A 20,976-nucleotide genomic window follows, 5' to 3' on the forward strand; every position below is an offset into this window, starting at 1 on the left:
TTAATCTTTACTCAAGAACTGTACTTAAGTAGAATTTTGAGGTACTAGTATTTCCATGTTATGCTACTTTGTACTTCTACTCCACTACAATTCAGAGGTATGTGGAGTACTTTTACTCAAGTACATGTATGTAATACCTCTAATACTTTTCTACGTTTACTCAAGTAACATTCCTACACTGGTACTTCTACTTTTACTCAAGTACTTCTCCCACATCTGATGTAATATACAGTTTTACAAGTTTGTTATATATTTGAGTACAATTTTTTTATACAGAAACATTTTCATATTATTTTATCTTTGTATTTTTTACTATAATGAAATCACCAAACCTATTTCCGTCAGAATAAATATTCAGATTCTAATTTTTGGATTTGTATTAAATATGAAGCCCATTTAACTTTTTTAAATTTTAAATATATCTTTCGGAGAGATACTGCATATTTTTTAAATATAAAAAATAAGAATGCCATACCCCCGCTTTTGAAATCTCAATATGGTCATGTATTAAGGTAAAATAACATTCCTGGATGGCATTGTTTTTGAAAAATCGCTATCAGTGGAGCTTTTAAATGTATTTCCCACTTTATATAAATATTATCAATTGCAGGGATGCTTGAATCTAAGAAAAACTCTACTAAAGACACGCTTTCAAAATAAAAATCCTTTATTAATACAAACACACTTTGTTATACATTAACAGGACCAAATCTCACCCAATGAAAAAGCTACATTGAGCAGAAACGTGGACTGAACATCAGAATGTACGGGTATCTTCCAGTAACCTCAAAAACCATTTAACAAAATAACTACATCACGTTAGGTCATTACAAAATAAGCCGAAATTACAAGCAGTGCTATTGAACAGATTTAAACAACCTTTGTAGATTTAAAAAAAAGTGCGAGATGTTTCGAGTTTCACACGAGGGAAAATAAAGAGTCGCACAAATCTTCAGAAAGGAAATCGAGTCAGAGTGCTTTGAAGTATCAGCCTTCGTATTCACTGATGAGGACTGGTAGTATGACTTTTAAAAAAATAAGAGAATAAACTAAAACCACAACACTGACCAGACCACAGAAACAGAAACTCCGACTCCTACACAGTCCACGCACCTCGGTTAGTGCCCACATGTGCTACAGTTAAACCCAAAAGCACGTTAGAAGCAGACATGGAAAAGGCAGAGAGCACAGTAAAGCCGTCAATCACTTTCTTTGGAGAACCTCGAGACACCGGCGCTTCACAGAGGGGGAGACAGTTTATCTGTACTGGTAGTTCATGCTGCTGTCGCCCCGGCCGTAGCCCACTGGGTTGTGGTACTGAGAGTGGTTGGTGCCGAAGCCCTGGGTGTTGTTGGCGCCTCCTCCTGCTCCACCTCCGCTCTGTGAGTTGTAACTGGACTGGCTGTTGAAACCTGCAAGGAGAGTGTGTGACGCGAGTTAGGATTGTTTGCAAAAGTTTCCTTTTTTATACATCATATCGTAATGGAGGACATATTCGTCTCTCCTGGGACATGTCTCCATGCTTTAATGTTCAAAAAGCTCTGGGTTTTTCTCATCGACCTGTGCTGCAGCCCCTCTTTTCACGAAACCAGAGCCCAGTTTGGAGGGAACTTTAGGATTTTAGCCTCTGCAGACCATTTACATGCACTAAAACCTATATAACGCACTACAGGAAAGGCAACGCTCAAGCGGTTTAACACAAGGGAAGAAAGAATCATTTGGTGTATAGAAATGACCAAACACCAAAATCCCCTTACTCACCATCATAGCTGTAGTCTTGGCTGCCAGCTCCCCCCGTCACCTGGCTGGGATAGGCAGTGCTGTACGAGTATCCCCCTGCCCCCCCTTGGCTCTGGTTGAAACTCTTCTTCCCCTGCCCATAGCCCTGGCTGTACTGGTTATAAGCTCCCTGTCCTGAGGGGCTGCTGACCTGCTGGTACCCCTCTGCAGACCCACTGTTTGCCCCCGGAGGACCGGGAAAAGCAGCCTTCCCGGCCTTGTGCATGGGGGGTTTCTTTTTTGGGGCTTTGGCGGCAGGAGTGGCAGTGTAGGCACCATCGTTCTGGTAGTATGAACCGTAGGAGTTCTGAGCTGGGGGGGTGCTGGCTGGAGGGCCCCCGGAAGGGCTGGTCGATGCCCCCGCCCCTCCATTCGTGCCACCGTTGTTGTAGTAACCTGGGAAATAACACGGCACAATCTTAAATTGGGCCAAACTTGATATATTGTATTTATAGAGAGTGGTGCAAGGATGATGTAACAGGAAGTCAGCATAGCAACAGCTCCGTCTACAAAAAGCTAATGGGATTTTTCCTTTTGATTTTGGAATATTGCAGAAAATAAGATCTGTGGCAAACGCACGATTCGTTCTGGAGGATAATCCCTACATATTAACATCATTTATCAAACATAAATCCAGAAGTAATCACAGGATTTCACGTCACCACGCTAAGCTAAATGTGGCTAATTTTGGCTTGATGACATTCAGTGATCTCATTGAGCCACTTGTTAGCAACTGGTACTTTTACAGAGGAGCTGCAGACATATAATCTCTTAAATCGTGTGTAAATCACAGATCTCATTTCAGGCTTCGAATCAAAAACTCTTTGAAAAAAAATCCATTGACTTTGGAGACGAGGGAACCCAGAAGAGCTTAAGAGGAGTCATTAGTGCTCCACCGTATAAACACATACTAAATTAAATCAGACCCTGGAGTAACACACTTATGAATGGTGACATCACATTTATTTAAAAAAAACAAAGACATATAAAAAACAGCCAAAGCAAGTCTTCCTTTCACAAATATTTCCCAATTCAGCAACAGTCTGTGTGTGTGTGTGTGTGTGTGTGTGTGTGTGTGTGTGCAAAATGAGTGCCAACAGTTCATTTTCTACTGCTGTTAGAGAGGAGATACTGCAACTACCAAAGTAAGACCATCATGCAGTCAGTGGAGCTGGATATGACACAAACAGCAGATTCTATAGAAACAAGGAGACCTTTTTTCAAAAACAAAAACCAGATATGAAAAAAGGAAACCATCTCAGTCTTGATTGGAAGTGAGAGAACGGTGGCACATTGAATAAAAACAGGTCAAGATTAGGGCTGCACAATTACTCCAAGCGTTATCTCAATTTGGACTGTTGCCATATCCTAACGCTAGTAAGCACAATATTTGGTAAATGGGTAAAAACATAGCAATGACAGTATCTCACAAGAGTGCACCCCTCACATTTTAATATTGTATTATATCTTTTCGTGGGACAACCCTGAAGATATGACGCTTTGATACAATGTGAAGTAGTCAGTGTTCAGCTTGTATAACAGTGTACATTTGCTGTGCCCTCAAGATAACTCAACACAGCCATTAATGTTTCTAAACCCGAACCTCAAATCTACACTGTTATACAAGCTGAACACTGACTACTTCACATTGTATCAAAGCGTCATATCTTCAGTGTTGTCCCACGAAAAGATACAACATATTTACAAAAATGTGAGGGGTGTACTCACTTGTGAGATACTGTACATATTGTTGTGCTGCAGGCCAACCAACAGTATTCTACAGACCCTTGTTTGGCAAGTCATGATTATGTGAGTAATGGTTCAAAGGGATCATTCCTTCCAATATCACAAAGGCAGTCATTTCTTCATAATCCTGCAGCCATAGTCATGATTCGCCAGTCTTCTGGTATAAGTAAACAGTATAGAGACAGTGATGCAGTCTTGACAATAATCTAAAAGGCAGTGTGATGTTTTCCAGGAGGCCTTCACTTAATCATGATCCAAATAAACAGATACGAACGCCCTGGCCCCAGGCCTACACGAAAGCCCTGGCCCCAGGCCTGCACATGGTCGTCGTCACCAATAAATCTGCAGTTTAGTGGGGTCCGGTGACATCCACAGACTTATTTCTACATGCATGCAGTGGCAGGTAGACTCCCCGAGGACAAGACAAGTGGATTGGGTGGAGGAGTGGTCGGTGTCGCTTTAATCCCAGCGATGCGGACTTGGTGGTGAAGGGAGCTCATGATGCTGCTGGAACACTACTGAGAAATGTGTCCATTTTTTTTACGCTCTCTCTACAGGACTGTTTTTTGGTTTTCTAAGACTGGGGGAGGATTTATGTCGCAAACTCGTGGTAGCCATAGCAGTCTGAGACAAAGTCACCTAAAGAGTGAGACAGGGCAGAGAAGGGAAAAAAAAAATCAAAATTAGATTTTGTTTATTTGGATTTTTTTATCTGCCGTAAAAGGAGGCAGTTGAATGACTCGTTTGGTCAGATTTCTTTTATGTTTAGATTTCTCTGCTCCTGTCACGCTCTGGTAGGTCAGTCCTCAGAGGGAAGAAAAGGGCTTCTCTTAAGAGGTCGGCTTGTCAAAAAACAGATTCAATCCTGTGGCTTAAAGCAGAGAAATGTAAAACCATGGAACTGGGAAAAATCGCCGTGATTCCTGGAGCTAAACTTTTCTATAATTAGGCAAAAATCTCTAGGTAAGTCAACATCACACATAAGAGTGGTTTTAATCAGAGCCCTGGCCCCTGACACATACAGCTCCAGAAAAACTAAGAGACCACTCCGAATGTTTCTTAAATCTTTGTCTCTACATGTACAGCAGCCAGTCCAGTGTTTGTTGAATTTCAGCACAGAGGAAAAATGTCAGTAGTTTATAGAATACAATAATAAAACAAGAGGAGATGATAATGCTGAAGTGAGTTCATTCATGTTTTCCACGGCTGTATATTTCTAACATGACTTTATTTGATCACTTTACAGTCATTATCACATGACAGAATGCTTAAAAGTGAGTTAAAGTGCTCCTTAAACATCCTATGCTATAACCTGTGAAGTGCTTATGTTTTTAGAACTTAAACTTTACGCTACTCAATGAAAATGATCAACTAGTCGACATTTCGTAGTGTTTACGGAGTATTTGAACGCATTAAACAGCGCCCTGTGAACTCACTGGGCTAAATATCTAGATGAGCTTTTAATAGACCATCTATGGAACATCTTAGGTTCTTCACGGCAGAGTCAATAGTGTCCTTTGTCTCATCAGACTGACGTGTGTCAGTGCAGTCTCTTTCCTTAAGTCTTGATGAACTCTCCTTCTTCACACCTTTCCTTAACCTCATGGTCTTTTTCACTGAGGTTAAGAAAAGTGGTTAGGAAAAGACACAGGGCTTTTTTTTTTAAACCATTCAGTCAACCAGCAAAACTAAACATCCAGTAAAACCAGGATTAAAATGAATACTCACTGTATCCGGAGTTAGCATTGTTCCCGTAACCATACGATCCGAAGCCACCTAGCGGGATGAGAGACATTTAATATGCTGATCAGACGCCCTGTCAATCATTGCTACTGGCTTGTTACGCTGCGTCTGCTGCAGAGAAAAGAGGGTTTTTTTTTTTTACCTCCTTGGCCATAGCCTCCTCCGTTATTGAAGCCCCTGCCCCGTCCACGGCCTCCCCTGCCTCTCCCTCGGCCCCTGGGTGAAGCAGCATCTCCGGCCCCCGAGGCTCCCATAATGCCGAAACCTGGAGTGTGCTGAAGAGGAAAGAAATGTTTCAGTAGTGCTGATACGTTCACAACGTTTTACCTTCATTGAAAACAAATATGTTAACTTTATTTTCTATAGTTCAGAGTGTAACCCGGGTCTGCCAAAGCGCTAACTGAGCCCCAGTGTGCTGTATGGGAAACAATAACTGATAACCACCTTTGATATTATTTCCTTTTCCAGCGTGCTTACCATTGGTGGTCCCTTTTTCTTTTTAGCAGCCTCGGCTAAAGAGCCCTCTGGGAAGAGCCGCTCCAGAGCAGCCAGAGCAGCGTACGCCTTCGCCACCTTCTTATTGGACCCGGTGCCCTGAAACTTCTGCCCGTCGATATCCACCTCCATGACGAAGCGTTTATCGTGGCTTCCTCCCGTCTCCGAGATGAGCTCGTACTTCAGGCCGCGGCGCTTCTCGTTCAGCTCCATCACGGGGTTTTTCCCGTGTTTAGTCAATATTGGTCCCTGTTGGCGAGCAGTCTGACAGTTTAGAGACAAGGTCAGTGTTATTTTGTGCACCCCACTCCCACCCCCACCCCACCCCCGAGAAGAAGCCCATCTTCATGCCCAAAATGTACCTCAACAGCTTCACTGCCGTCTGCGTTGGCTGTGGCAGTGCTGGGAGGTTCGATGGGTGTTATCACCGGTTTCACTTCCTCCACGGTGACAGCTACGACCGCCTCCTCCAATTTTATCGACTCGGTCTTCACTTCCACTCCTGTGGGCAGGCCCATGTCCTGCAGGACCTGCAACACACATCCATTTCGGTTACAAACAAAACTGGGCAAATCAAAAAAAACGACTAATGATTCTTTAGACATCTCGCGGGAAAATTAAGTCTAGTGTTAATTGCTCCATTTTGATAATATAAAAGTACAAATATTGAAGTAAAAATGTGCATCAAGTTTAAATAAAATACACTTTTTAAAAAAATACATTTTAAATAATAATACATATTTAAATTACCACAATAAAGTAAGGTATAAATATAAAAGGCACATTGCACTACAATATATTCAGTGGTTTATTAGTATTTATGATGATGAACAGATGATGTAGGTGATATGTACGGCGTTTTATAATCCTAAAGTGTATGAGTAACAATGCACGGGTTATAAGCATTGCCGTATTGAACAGTTCAATTGCCTGTGCTCACTTTTACAGCTACATGCAGCTTGGCGGTGCGTTTGGACGGCCCGGAAGCCTCGAAGGTCTTTCCGTCCACTTCTACAGCCATAGTGAAGACGGGAACGTGAACCGGGCCGGTCTGAGAGATCAGCTTGTACTGGAGACCCGGCTTCAGCTGGTTGAGCCTCATCAGAGCGTTCATAGCCTGGGGAGGCTCCGCCTTCTCTTCTGGAGCTGGGGTCACAGCAGGACGTACAGTTAGAACAATGGGTCAGCGGCTCATTATTTTTCTCAATCAGGTGTTAGATCAAAGCTTTAGAGTCAAACATTTTCAAATTGCTCTTTTAAAAAGCCAATGGAATTCAAATAACACCAGCTTAAATACAAAAAGGAGAAGTATGAATCACCATATAAAAAGTTCCACTGCAGTATAAGATATGAATACTTATTTGACTTAATAACAAACAGACACATCTTGGCAGAATAATCCTTTAAATCACAACATTTTCCGTCCCAAACAGAACTTTATACGGCCCGTTTTGATAGAGGGGTGGTTGATAACAAACACAGGAGCTGAAATGGCACTTACATTTCTTCTGCAGCTTTTTCTTCTTCTTATTTGGACTCTTGTCATCGATCCCTTCCTCTTCCTCAATGGGCCTTTTCATTGGTGGAGCGTACGCCGTACTGGGTGGGATTTGTACTGCACACACAGGTACATCATTAGAACCAAAGGAATGTAAAATGCACATGAATGTCAAAGTCAATAACCGACAGTATTTACCTGTGTAATCGATAGGAGTCTCACTACGGGGTTTCTTGGGCATCTTTGAGGGGAGGGGGTCCATACCAAGCACTTTGTGAAGCTGTCCGAAAGCTGATAACCTTAAGGCATGCTGAAGAAACAACAAATAGTGTCAATATGCATCTATTATCATGTGGAGGTGCACATAAACAGCTCCATCTCCCTCACTTGTGCACTCGCTGTGATGTCTTCTCTCTGCTGACGGTCCAAGTGGCCGATAGCGTCTGTGGGTTCCTTCTCACACGGGTCAGAGATTCCAGCGCCTTCTGGGACACAGGGAGACGACTGAATGGCCGAGCACTTATAAAACAAAATAAGGAAAGGATTTTAAAAGCACATTAAATATAAATCCATGCATACCTGACATGAGGATGCCTGAAGCCAGACACTCTAAAACTCTCCGCAGAGCTTCTCCCGCCCCCATGGGCCGGTTCCCGGTGCCAATGGCTTTCTCACAGATCAGCTCCAGTGGCTGCAAAGAAGAGCACAGAGAGGGGGAGGATATGAGGTGCTGTTTTTAAGCTAAGACGCTCACACGGAGGGATATAAGGGGACTGCATCAGATAGGATCTCTGCGACACAACACCTGTACTTTACCTACAAAATTTAACCTGAAATTGTGAAACTCTACGTTCTACATATGCAACGGTCCTCAGAAACCACAGTCTAACACAATGACTCTCGTGTGTTAGACTCTAAGGAGGATGCTTTTCTCTCACCCAGCCACGGAGCGGGGCCCATGTGGGAACACGAGCGCAGAGGTCCCTCAGGGTCCGGATGACGATGACACAGGAGCGCAGACCGTTAGCTCTGGCCTGAGGACACAAGCAAGGGAGGGAGGAGGAGAAGCAAACTGAGTCAAAGAGGAAGACTATGTGAGGCATGAAGCAACACAGAAAATGAATCAAAGTAAATCAAAATGAAGCCACACAGACTAAAGCAGCTTAGCTTTGTCATTAGGTGAGATATAGGACACAAATATAAAGTTTGAAGAACCTACTTTTGATTATTCATGGCTGTAAGTCAATAGCCAACATGATTGATGGGGTTATTGGATATAACACATTTCCCTTTGTGGTGCAAAACATGCTTTCATTCAGAGTGTGACTAACTTGAAACCACATTAAGTGCCGTCATTGGAAGGGGAGATGGTTAAGTTAGTGAAAAAGAAAAATAGTCAAGGTGCAATATTCCTGTTGATTGGTGGGACACACAGTGACAGATAAGCAGGAAGTCGAGACCACATACTCTACGAAAGCTGCAGAAATGATGAAGCGCTGAGTGTTACCGTGAGAAAGCTGAAGGTGAAACGCCATAATGGGTTAATATCTACGAAAGAAATTAAAACAATCTCTCCAAAACTACAGAATGGTGCTGCAGTAGCTTGCATACAACGTGGAAAAAAACAACAACAACCCAGTCACACTAACACGGACGTTAGAGAAATATTGCACCTGGATGCGTGGTGTATTAGTCCCAGATTTGTTTTGGATGATTGAGTTGTGAGGGAAACTCTAAAAAAAAAGCAGCTTCTTTAGAAAAAAAAACCCCTGTTAAGTGAGCAACTCTACAGCAGGGTAATGACAAAGGTTTCCTAGGAAACACACATCCAGATCATCAAGTATTACTACAGGAAGAACACTTCAAAAGGAGTAAATGAAGAGTAAAAAACATGGACAACGCCCAAATAAAAGAGACAAAAAACAGCATAAAACCAAACTACTTCTGTTTTTAGAGACAAATAAAGACAAGGTCCAAACCTGGAACCACTTAGCGTGGCGGAGAGACGCCAAGGCAGTTAGGCATTTCTGCCTGTCCAGAACATCCGGGGGATCGTTGACTGAATGCGATTCTATTGGCAGGTGGAATAAGAAGACAAGGTACAGTTTGACCAAGGGGAGTTCTGTCAGCCGGCCAGGGGGAACACAGGCAGCCTTCCCAAACCACAGGCAGGAGGGGGAAGGGGAGGGGGAACCCTCCAGTGCAGAACCACCGTCAATTTAACAGTTAGCCTTAAAACCCACAGGAACGACAGCGCTGTGAAGTGGGTCGTAGTTAAAGTCAGCCTAAGTGCTAATTGGGTATAAACCGGAGTTTGTCTCTCCGTGGTTACATTAAAAAAAACGGTCTGCTTTTGGTTTCCTGGCGTTAACAGGAGGTGGAGCCCCTCCCCTTTGCCCATATACTGGGTACACTGCACTTTGCCCCTTCCGAGACAGAGAGCGGCCAGTTGGTCAAAGGTCCAGCGTCCCTAAAAAATTGACAAACTAGAAGGCTTGACAGAGAGAATCAGAATTGGAACCACAGGCAGAAGTTATCAGATGCACAAAAACGTGGGTATCAAAACAAGTCCACACTGCAGCAAAACTGATGGCTTACAAAAAGAAAAGGAAAGTAAAAGAGACCCAATATGGGCATCACTGTGAGCACGGAGCTACAGATAAGGCCATGGTTCCACACCTGCTGAACCCCCACTGGAAGTCCTTGTTGATTTTCATATACGTTTTGTGTATTTCCACCTGATGACTGGGGGCCACCCCCTTGATTTTAGGTTCAGGAGAGTCCAAGTGTCCCATGACATTATCTGTAACCCGGCGCCTTCCCTGCTAACGAACACCAGAGACAGTCAATGGCCCGCTGTTGGGTCTAACGTCCAGTTTTCACCGCGTTTTGCTTCTCATTTTTGCTGCAATGCAAACCGTTCATCATCAATGATAAGAACACATGCAAACAAAGTGGTCTTTCTTGTCTTTTATTTTTGGGTTAAATTCTCAGTAAGCCTTCATTTCCTTGATGGATGGGGGGAGGAGAAAAGCCTTTCAGTGAACTGCCTGCCCTATACTGTATATTGGGCCATCAAAAATGTACAGTTACATCACATGGAACTACGAGAGAGTCTAGAGAGCTATAAGCATAGCAGAGTTTCGTTAAGTGACGGTGCATTCGTGTCCCCTAGCTCCATTGAAGGCCCAATAAACAATATCTATCTGAACTGGTTGACCCCCTGCTGGAGGAGGGGGGGTCACTGTGAAACACTGAGGCCCTCGGGGAGGAGCTTACCTCCGGTGGTGGCCTTCTCGATCTCCTCACGGACCAGAGGGGAGGTCAGGTGGATGGTGAGGGTGAGGGGGGGCTCCCTGGTGTTCTCGATGACGATGCTGGCTTCACGGATGTGCTGAGTCACCACGTACTTGTCTTCTGTGATCACCTGTGATAGTGCAAAGTGTTTAAGGAGCGACTTAACTCATGTTCGGGTTGATAGGAGTGTGTTGCCCGGTTGTTTATGTAGGTCAAAAAGACACCTAGTGGGCAAAGGTAGCAATTACAATGCTTTGAGTTCTATATTGTACCCTCAGTGTTGCCATAGTGATGCAGAAGTCCCACATGTATTCAGACACACGTTTCTACTTGTTGTTGCTGTACAAGAAAACATATGCCTGTAAGTGTTTTTATGCTCTCTTACTTCAGTGTTGTAAATTCCTAGTTACATCGATGTATGCTAACCGCTAGCGTATCAATGTAATTTCCCATAGGGGTTAGCATTAAGCTAACAGTTTATTATGTGGTTGTTAGCACACGCGGAAAGTGTATGATATCTTGGATAATTTCCATGCAGGAAACTAATGTACCTTGTGTGTTTTACAGTGCTTTCTGATTAAAACTTTGGACGGAAGTCCTAAAGCAGAGTTTTTCTTGGGAACCTGTTGTCTGTCTGCCCAGCTATGGTAGCCGGGGCAGAAGAAGGACTATTATCTTCTTCTATTACAAATAACCTGTCAGAGGAAGATTGGTATTGAACAGCAGAACCGTGCTCTCACCTTGAGCTGTGCGAGGAGGTTCTCAGAGACTTTCTTCAGCAGAGTGATGGTGGGCTTCTCCTTACAGAGCAGCACCAGCTCCAAGTCCAGGTCCCCCTTCAGCAGCAGGCCTTTAGCCACCAGGCCGACCCTCATCACACCACGCAGAGAGCGGGTGGCCTGATCTCTGTGCTCACTGTCAAAAACACACACCAGATGTCATTTTCAGATAAATAAAAAGGGGGATATTAAGAATCATCCAAGAAGGCAGACAACCCGAGGACTCATTTTGTACAAACTGAACACGACGCCTCCTCACCTGTCTTTATCGGTTTCCACGGGATCAGAGTCAGACTTGGATGTTCCCTTCTCCTGCTTATCCAGCCAGTCAGAGACGGCCTTGAGGGCACGCTCTGTGTGGGAGACCATGTTCTGAACGCTCTCCAGCTCCTCCTGCGTCGGGTAGATCACCGAGTGTTTGGCCATGACGTGCCGGTCGTCGTTCATGAAGACGCGCATGGACCGGTGGCGCATTGGAGGAGGCTACGGGGGAGAAGCAGAGGAACGTTAATAAGGAAGAAACTGAGTATAACGGAACCGTAAAACACTGAGCACCTTGGAATTGTTCCAGGATTTATCCTTCATTAATCCTGCTCAACTTTAATCTTTGGCAACCTTGAAAATGCATCTCTCTGTCACTCATTTTATTTAAATGTCCTAGCACCAGTGATTACACCAGCCAGTGTATACGCAGCCAGTCAGATTTAATTTAGAGAGGAGCGCTGAAGTGGAAGCTGCAGCATGTGTTCCTAAAGCCCCGGGCAGAGGGAGACGACCGAACACTGTCACCAGTCCTGTGACTTAAATTAGACGAGACGCTTTATTCGTCACGTTAGGAGGAATATTTATTGTCCTGTGCTTCGGCTGCATGGCTACAGAGAGGCATAGACACACACATGAAAGCGATGCATAGATTCACAATAAATAAAGAGTGAAATGAAGTGATTACCATTGTTGGTCTGGAAGCAGTGGTGACTCCTTTATGAAGTGAATGTTAAAAAACGTCTTCTCGGCAGCAGACGTTGCAGTCCGTCTGTACAGAGGGGGAAAACATTGAAACGCTTTAACATAAATAGAAAGGAGGGAAATAAATCTGCAACAAGCTGCAAATGAAACACATCCACTAAAGAAAGAATGGCGGGCATTGTTGACGCACAAAAATTGTATTCTAAGGTTCAAAATACTGGACAGGATAAAGCACTCTGAAAAGACTCTGCTTTCATCCATCAGTGTAAAGAAAGTGGTTAGCAGCTGTGGAAACAAAAGAGAACAGTTGACACAGCAACACATGCCTCAGGGATTAAACGCAGCGCTGCGTCCCCAGGCAGACGCGCAGCTAGTTGTAATAAACAAGCCTCTAAAAAACAGGAGTGTGTGCCTGAGTAAAGAAATGATTGGTCAACAAACACTTGGATGACTTATTAACTAATTGGTTAATCTCCACAAAGAGGCATGCAAACGCCACCACTTTGAATGAACTGTTTACAAGAGATGTGCCCCCTATTTTACTGTGAAATAAGTAAATGTGAGCTAATCAGCTAAAGAAATAACTGATTGATTGGTCTACATGATCATCTGCAATGCTAGCGGCCGTGATTGATCGATGAGTATAGGTCAACCAATGTTCCTTCATGGTTGACTGGATGTTCGTCTGTGATGCCTCAAATGATGCGCGTGTGTGACCGCTACTGGGTAAGGATGTCGTCATGAAGGAAAAAGCAGGGTTAAGTGTGCAGGATGGATCCACATCCTTTAAAAAAAAAAGAATCGTGACACACCAACAGTTCTGACAGTCCAAAGCAAACGTGTTTAAAGATGATTTACAGCCTTATTAGGATTATTTACTTCCCATTTGCAGCAAAGACATGGGGGTTAACGTAGGGCTGCTCAATATATCAATATAGGGGCATGAGAATGTATATAGTAATAGTGTTAGTGTTGTCTTTTCATAGCTACTTTTGCAGTATTGCCATGTCATTTTCAATATTCAAGAGAGTTTTTACTATCCACCTAGTCAATAAACTTACTTGAATGATGATTATTTACCCCATTTTCATTATCTAAATATAATGAAAGCATCAGTCTGGATCCTGGACACAAACAGTTAGAGATATGACTCATTATCTTTAATGACAAGTCGTTTATTAAATATTTTTTATATTATCCCACATGTTTTGATCTTCTCTTGCAACTCATGTCCTTATTATTAACACCAAAGCAAATTCCTTGCAATACACTCGAACTCTGATCTTCAACAATACCAGCTGACACAATCAATATCGCCTGGTATACATTATCACAGTCCAAAACATCACGGTATTATTGGGATAGCTCTACGTTAAATGACCACCAGCACAAACACTTCCCCTTTATTTGTGTTTCATTCAACAAGTCACTGACGTGTGGCACTGCAAGCTACCGTTACACCTGTTAAACCCGCATTCACGCAACACCTTTTTTCCAGCCTGGAGCGTGCCTTATGGATTAAGAAACCCAGCAGTTATTGGAACCAGAACCAGAGGCTCCATCATCGGGGGAATTTAAAACAGACGCCATTTTATTTTAAACGCAACCCCCAACTGGAAAAAACGGTCCATCCATCGTTCAAAGCAACGTGACGACATGCTCACATAACCACAAAAACACCGCCTACCTACCATCTTTGACCAATAAATAGCCATGCAAACACGCAAGGGGATTTTTTTTCTCTGTTAAGATATTATTTTGTTGCCTATCAAACACCAAAATGGTCGAGGAGACCCCATAGTTAGCGGTTAGCTTGCTAGCTTAGCCGAACAAAGCCAAACGTATCACTTCCTAAAGCGCATATAAACAAATACTTTATAATACAGTAATATGCTTTGTTAGATTCTTGCAGTTCAGCAACTAATCGTCACCAAATCCATTCATTTTAAAGGATAAACATAGTGTTTTTTTCTCACTTACCGTGGTGGCGATGCTGCTAATGGACGGCTGCTCCGGTCTAGGCAGCAGAAGTTGGACACGCCCACGATATCAAAAGGGACAATGCTCATTGGTCAGATATTCAACGTGACTGTGATGTTAACCAATCAGGATGACGGAAGGTAGAAAAACTAGGGGCGCGGCTAATAATGATCGTCCATCCACAACACCTGGCTAATTACTTCAGTGTTAATTTGGGCCTGACGAGTGTAACCAAAGTAAAATATAAAAGGATATTCTTATTTCCTAGTGAGCATTATAGTGGGAATTATCCATTTTGGCCCCCAAGAATATTACTAAGCCCTTATAGCCACAGTTGGCTGACCACTTGTTTTGGGTTTTCTGAAAATCAATGGTATTTTAGTATCTTCATTGACTTATTAACTTATGATAATAAATCACATTTATATAGCGCTTTTTACGGTACTCAAAGACGCTTTACATATTGCCCTATCAGAACTATGCAAACACATCATTTATTAATTTATACTAGGGTTCAAAACAAAAACAGAGGTTATAACAAGAAGAAGATGGTGGGAGTTATGTGGTGAAGGCTAGTCCAAAAAGGTGTGTTTTCAGTGCAGATTTGAAAGAAGAGAGGGTTGGGGAGACTTTGAGGTGGGAGGGAAGCGAATTCCACAGGGAGGGGGCAGCAACTGAGAAGGCCCGATCACCTCAGGTCCGGCGCTTTGTCCGGGGGACTTGCAGTAGGTTGGCAGAGACGGACCTGAGGGATCGGGAGGGGGCATGGTGATGGAGGAGGTCAGCAAGGTGGGGGGGGGGGCTAAGTTGTTGAGGGCCTTGTAGGTGGTGAACTTAAGTCATCTTTTGCAATAATAAGTCATTTTGTAAAATACTTTGTTATTTTACTGAGATATTTAGAGCTTTTTTGAGGATTACTAAGTCATTATTTTACTCAATCATTTTTAGAATGTTTCTTAAGATGATGATTTACAGTATCTTATCTTCCATAATATTGGCCAGTAGTGCCATGCTTTATTATTCAATCAGAAGATAGCTGAACATATGTCATCAATTATAGACCAGTTGAACATTAAACATGAGCAGATAACACTTTATTATCCAATTGTACATTCCCCTTTTGATAACAACATCACATTAATTAGCTTTTGCGACAAATAGCTTCACTTCGGTCCCCAGACATTAGGGGGAAATACTGTCGACACATTAACAAACACACAATAACGACAGACACACATTCACATTCATGTCACAGCATAAAATTAGACACATACATGGTGTTTCTTCACATCTTCAAGCTGAGGTAAATGCACAGCCTTTTCTTTGGCTCTCTTATGTGAGCATTTATAAAAGACACTGACTTTACATTGTGTCCGAGAACAAAACGAGCAAAACCTTTGAGTTGAGATGTTTGCTTTAAGACTATACAGTCTTCGGTTAAGCAAAAGAGTTTGCATATTATACTCTAACCAACATATTCCCTTTTTATTTACATTTGCTCGTGTATAGGACTGACTGCCATGCAAACATGTCTAGTATATGGGCCATCAGAAACATCATCCATCATCCAATAAAAAGAAACACCTCGCTATATCCAAGCTGTAGGGAGCTTCCACGTTGGCTTACTCTGCGTTTAAACTTCAGTTTTAGACCAGAAGTGTATTACTTTGCTCAGTGTCACCCTCTTTATCAACCTTAACTGGCCAAAGACACCTGTTTTTGATAAGCTGTTACTCAATTGAACACTTTTTCAGGCAAGAACGGAACAATTAAGATTCCCAACATGTGATTAATCAACCAAATAACACATATTACAGAATGTGTGCTTTTGTTGGAGGATTTTATAATTGATCTTACTTCCAGAAGGGTAGACTACGTTTAACCATAGGGTGTTCAATAAAATATATATAATTTACATCATGAATCACATAGATAGCTTGTTAGGTATATAGCTAATGCTCATTAGCTAGCTTGTTGGGAAGTTAGGCTAGCGTGTGCTAGTTAGCATGTTAAAGAGATTGCTAATGTTCACTAGCTAGCTAACTAGCACACATTGAATTTGTGTCCCTGGATCATTATTTTGAGAATCTGGTCTCTGTTTTTGACATCTTTCTATGAACTTCAACACTTTGGACCTTCGTCTACCCTTCTGGTATTGGAAGTTATTACAAAAACAGGGTCAACATTTGCTATTTTATGGAGTCTGGCAGGCTGGGGTGCTTCAGTTTCTCTCAGTTCCTCATAGGAGCCATTTTCACAAAGAGACACCAGTGACACGAGTTGTAAAAAATGTCCTCATATGAGATTTTCTGGACCTTTTCATATGAAATACTGCCTGCCACGTATGGATGATGGTTGTGTTGGCCTGCATCGCCACTCTATAGCTGTAAATGTTCCCAAATATAACGAGTTGTTTACAAAACTGCTAGTGCTAAACCAGAAGAAGTTTGCTTTCAAACAGGAAGGGGGAAAAGGTGCTGGGCCACATCAGGTGAAGAAGTCCATTTAAATGTTCTGAACGCTGCTCTTCTCTGAGTTCTGGAAGGAGCTGATATCCCAGCGCACAGAGCGGAAAGTGCTCCCCTTGAAACTGGCCCTTCTTTTGGTGATCCGGTAGATTTTCCTGAGAACGGCGCGTCGCAGCAGGATGTAAACCCACGGGTCGAGGATCTGGTTACAGGTGGCCATCCTGACACCGGTCACCATCAGCCCCCTGTAAGTGTCTCTCTCACTGCCTGACATGCCACTGTACGACCTTGAGGCGGACATCAGTGCAAAAACCTAAAGAGGGAAACATTAATAAAGTGAATGCCTCATCTTGCACCGTCCTTTAAACAAATACTTCGGGATTAAGCGTGTTTAAACATGATCACAGCAAATGCTTGAACCCCTTTAATCTCAGTCTTTATTCATAATAAACCCAGAGAACTTCCGTGTTTGACATCGTATTGAAGCCCAGAGTAGACTTTACTTTAATGATAATGTAAACCCCATAAATGTAAATGTAATTCCACACAACCATTACAATTGTGTACCCAATTCCCATTTCCTGTATGAGTGTTTTTATGATGAAAATGCTGACTTTAAATTTCAAATGTTTACCATAAAGTGGACAATATTCAAATGTTTGTTGAAAAGAAAAAGTGCAATGAATTAAAAATGAAAATGCAATGAATTAAATGTCACTTTATTGGTAAATTATTCTTGCAGTATTTAGGTAAAACTACTTGGGGAAATATGATTGAAATGATCATATGTGTCTTTTGTCTCAAAATAAAACATGTATTTGTAATCAACCAATCAAATCATTAAGATAGACTTTAAAAACATCCAAATATAATACATGATATAATTTCCTCTCCATGCAACAACGATCTATGACCTGAGAAATCAGAAACAGTATTCCTTTTTAAGATGTAATGAAGCTGCTGTAGCAGTCACTCACCAGCAGAGGGCTCCAGCAGATGCAGGAGGTGACCATGATGCCGACCAGCTGCACCACCATCTCCGTGTCCTGGGACCCGGTGGAGCTGCGATGGGAGCAGGACTTTTTCTTTTTTAGCCGGGCTCTTATCAACGTGATGCCACTGATGGTGTTGCACACAAAGGCCGAGGCCAAAGAGCTCAAAGCCAGTCCGGAGAACACCATCACGAAGGCCAGATCTGTGGCTGTGGTGCCCTCCACCACCTTTATAAAGCACCACGTCCACGGGAACTGGTAGGTGTAGGCCCCCAGGCTGAAGTTAGGTAGGAGGGCCACACATAGAGCTAGCAGCCAGATCAGGGCGAGGGCCATCTTAGTCCGAGCTGTGGTCACTAAACGAGCGTGAAGCAAAGGCTTGGTGATGCCAAGGCAGCGCTCGGCAGCCATGGCACAACCCAAGAAAAGAGGGCAGAGTCCAAAGAACACCATGCAACTACCCAGAAACAAACAAGATGCATCTGGGTTATCCGGGTCACCTTGAAATCTGGAAACAGGATCAACTGTGGACCCCTCTGTGTGCACCGAGTACCGCCTCAGCACCAGAGCTCCAGGGATCACATGTCCGGCTAAATCTGTCGCCACCAACGAGCTGGCAAAGAGCAGGAACGTCGCCTTGGACCGCCGCCGGTAGCGACTATAGGCCTTGGCGAGGATGATGAGGGCCACCACGTTGAACAGGATGCCCAGAGTCATGCTGAGACCGGCGGCTGTCGGGTTGTTCGCCGAGCCGGTGGCGTTACATGCCACAGCCTCAACCACCGACGCCTGCATCGTGGGGGTTTGGTTGGAGAGGGGGAAGGTGGCGGTAACGCCGGAGGAGTTGTAATGCTGCATGGCCAGCATCACTGTGTGACTGTGGGTCTGGTGTGGTTCCTCTGGTTGAGAAGACACTGGAAAGGAACAAAAGAAAGTGAGTCAGCATGCTGAAACCGAAGCTTGAGTTCACATCGAAATGAGAAATAAGAACTCCTATTACCTCGAGTGCTTTTCATCAACCTATAGTGTGAGTTATAGTGTCGGACATTTCATTATTACGCCTAAATGCATCCCCAACATGATCTGTTGGCATCACAACAATACATGCAACCTGTCAGTCATCTCATTAATGAAGGTTTTCCAAATTGTCATTTTAAATAATGTCCACTTTGGGCTTCCATACCTCCAAAGATACCACATATGGCAGCCGGAAATTGTGGGAAACGTGAGTAAAAGGAGGCACAATCAGGTACCATATTTGCCTCTTATATAATGACACAGCTGGCTTAAACTTCAAGACAAAAACATATGCTTAAAACACTTCTTTTTCCAGAAATCAAATCCCTCACTCAAGATAATCAGCACTTGTTGTGAACAGGCTTACGCAGTGCCCATTTTTTCCATGTCTCTCTTCTCCTCATGGACAAGAAGCTCTCCTCATCTAGCTGACTTTACGGACACCATTAGTGTTTAGACTTGTCAACGCGACATCCTTGAGCAGATGCAAGCTTTCTTCGGCACGCTGATATGACTGGCAGGGGAAAGAAACTAGCTCCTACATTAAATCGCTCACAACAAGGTCTGTGGATTATCTAAAGTCACCTGGTCCTGGTTTCTGCAAAGAGACATTGATGATGAGGGCTTTCTGAGCACCAGAAGCCGAGTGCCAGTGTCTAGAATAAACATATAGTTATAAGATAAATACATTTAATGTGCTAACATCTTAAGGAGATAACAACGAGAAGAATACCTATCATAAAATGTGAAATAAAAGAGGTTCATTTCACGTCAGTTTGCAGATATCTCTACGTCGCTTTTAAAACACTCTCCCTTTCGTGCCTTTATAATCTTTAGGAAGTCTCTTAAAGGTTTCCAAATATTATCTTATCGTCGCACTGGGGGGAAAATAGGGTTTTTCAAAGCTCCTCAAGGAAGAATCACTTGGCGTTTAAACACAACAAATGACTCCTCGCTCGTCTCCTCAAAGAGCCTCATTCTTTCTTTTTATACGAGACCACAACCGGTGAAGTCTGAACAAGTTCTGACAGTTGTGGTTGTCACTGAAAGCTGCTGCACACATTCCTGTGAAAGTGTAGCAGCGGTAACAACACTGTCCATCATAAATCATTACATCCATACGGTATGCAGCCAGAACTAGTATTGGCATTTATTCTATACATATTTCTTTATTTCTTTGGGTTAAATACATTACAATGTTTTCCCAAATAGGATTTTTTTTAATGCCCTAATTTTCTTATTTTTCTTCGATATGTTTTGGATTTTGTTTATTATTTGCAACATGCATTCATTTAGCTTAAACGTGATGTTCCTCCCTAATATAAAGGCCATCCATACATAGCTATAGCATGATTCAATCTTTAAAAAAGGCACGTATTGATGATGATGATGATGATGATGATGAGAGAATTTGATATGAGGGAGTTTTATTTATGTGTATGTTATGCTTCAAAGTCGATCAACAATATAAATGTTACTGTAAATTTGGATTTCAAACCAAACATTTTAACACGTGAAAACAAATTGAACTTGATGTGATCATGCCTCTGCACAAACTGCTCATCCTAAAATAAATATAACTTACCTTTGAGATAATAAATCCATGGAGATGATCAGGATCCCTCTGACAATAACTCATCATTTAGCAGAATTTAATCCCAGTTGTTGTTGTTGGTATCTTCCTGTGTCGTTCCAAACTCAGAGGACTTCTTCACCTGCAGTGTTTCCTCATTCTGCCCTCTGTAGAAACTCCTCTCAGGACAAGCTGCTCTCTGTATCGTTGCACAATTGTGTCCTCTGTGGCTCTGACTGCTGGGCGGCTGCTTTTATACGGGCTGCAACAAGCGCACACTTCCTCTGGGTGTCTCAGACTGAGGAAACACAGCAGCGTCTTCCCAGAGAGGATCAGTCGTTCCGAGGAATCTCACAGATGCGTATGCATGGCTGGGTTAATCGCCATTAACATTTCACGGGGTAAATGTGAAAGATGTTTAGAAAAAAAGCATGCATCAAAATGAACTGAAGTTGACAAAAATGGCACATTTGCACAATAAGAAAGCATGATACATCTGTATATATGAAACAAACAAATGTGCATTATAAGAAGCTGAAACAAACCTAGCTTCTGTTTTTTAAAAGACCAAAAATCATGACTTCAACATTTCTTGACATTTTTCATGCTTTTTCCAATCTGGTTTCAGACGGAGGGTGAAAAG

At 42.8% G+C, this 20,976-nt stretch overlaps 2 protein-coding genes across 8 annotated transcripts; both read right to left on the reverse strand.

Annotated features, from left to right (window-relative positions):
* Window positions 1-649: 649 nt before the first annotated feature.
* On the reverse strand, window positions 650-14,380 carry ilf3b (interleukin enhancer binding factor 3b). Of its 7 annotated transcripts, none has more exons than XM_063904039.1 (19): window positions 14,284-14,380; window positions 12,287-12,370; window positions 11,597-11,820; window positions 11,299-11,473; window positions 10,541-10,688; window positions 9,241-9,332; window positions 8,935-8,994; window positions 8,200-8,295; window positions 7,841-7,952; window positions 7,649-7,743; window positions 7,460-7,571; window positions 7,265-7,378; window positions 6,704-6,909; window positions 6,126-6,293; window positions 5,746-6,027; window positions 5,411-5,543; window positions 5,254-5,301; window positions 1,762-2,175; window positions 650-1,412 (listed from the first exon to the last, which is right to left on the reverse strand). In XM_063904039.1, exons 2-19 carry the CDS (start codon window positions 12,287-12,289, stop codon window positions 1,258-1,260), a joined length of 2,637 nt encoding a protein of 878 aa, XP_063760109.1. In that variant the 5' UTR covers window positions 12,290-12,370; window positions 14,284-14,380; the 3' UTR covers window positions 650-1,257. The 7 variants fall into 7 exon arrangements, with proteins under 7 accessions (XP_063760109.1, XP_063760110.1, XP_063760108.1 ...); XM_063904040.1 differs by having other exon boundaries at window positions 5,746-6,012; window positions 7,649-7,746; XM_063904038.1 differs by having other exon boundaries at window positions 7,649-7,746.
* Window positions 14,381-15,360: 980 nt separating this feature from the next.
* On the reverse strand, window positions 15,361-20,559 carry LOC134878746 (prostaglandin E2 receptor EP1 subtype-like). The gene is made up of 3 exons (XM_063904955.1): window positions 20,346-20,559; window positions 17,729-18,657; window positions 15,361-17,064 (listed from the first exon to the last, which is right to left on the reverse strand). Exons 2-3 carry the CDS (start codon window positions 18,608-18,610, stop codon window positions 16,789-16,791), a joined length of 1,158 nt encoding a protein of 385 aa, XP_063761025.1. The 5' UTR covers window positions 18,611-18,657; window positions 20,346-20,559; the 3' UTR covers window positions 15,361-16,788.
* Between the last annotated feature and the right edge of the window lie 417 nt (window positions 20,560-20,976).

Source organism: Eleginops maclovinus, chromosome 16, assembly GCF_036324505.1.
Source record: "Eleginops maclovinus isolate JMC-PN-2008 ecotype Puerto Natales chromosome 16, JC_Emac_rtc_rv5, whole genome shotgun sequence".
Lineage (NCBI taxonomy): Eukaryota > Metazoa > Chordata > Actinopteri > Perciformes > Eleginopidae > Eleginops > Eleginops maclovinus.

Coding starts and splice junctions, on each gene's coding strand:
- ilf3b (XM_063904038.1), bottom strand. Junction 8,995..9,240: donor GCCACGCTAAGTGGTTCCAG/GTTTGGACCTTG, acceptor CTTTTTTTTTAG/AGTTTCCCTCACAACTCAAT. Junction 6,294..6,703: donor AGCTGCATGTAGCTGTAAAA/GTGAGCACAGGC, acceptor TGTGTGTTGCAG/GTCCTGCAGGACATGGGCCT.
- LOC134878746 (XM_063904955.1), bottom strand. CDS start 18,610: ATGCTGGCCATGCAGCATTACAACTCCTCCGGCGTTACCGCCACCTTC. Junction 17,065..17,728: donor TCTGCTGGAGCCCTCTGCTG/GTGAGTGACTGC, acceptor TTCCCTCTTTAG/GTTTTTGCACTGATGTCCGC.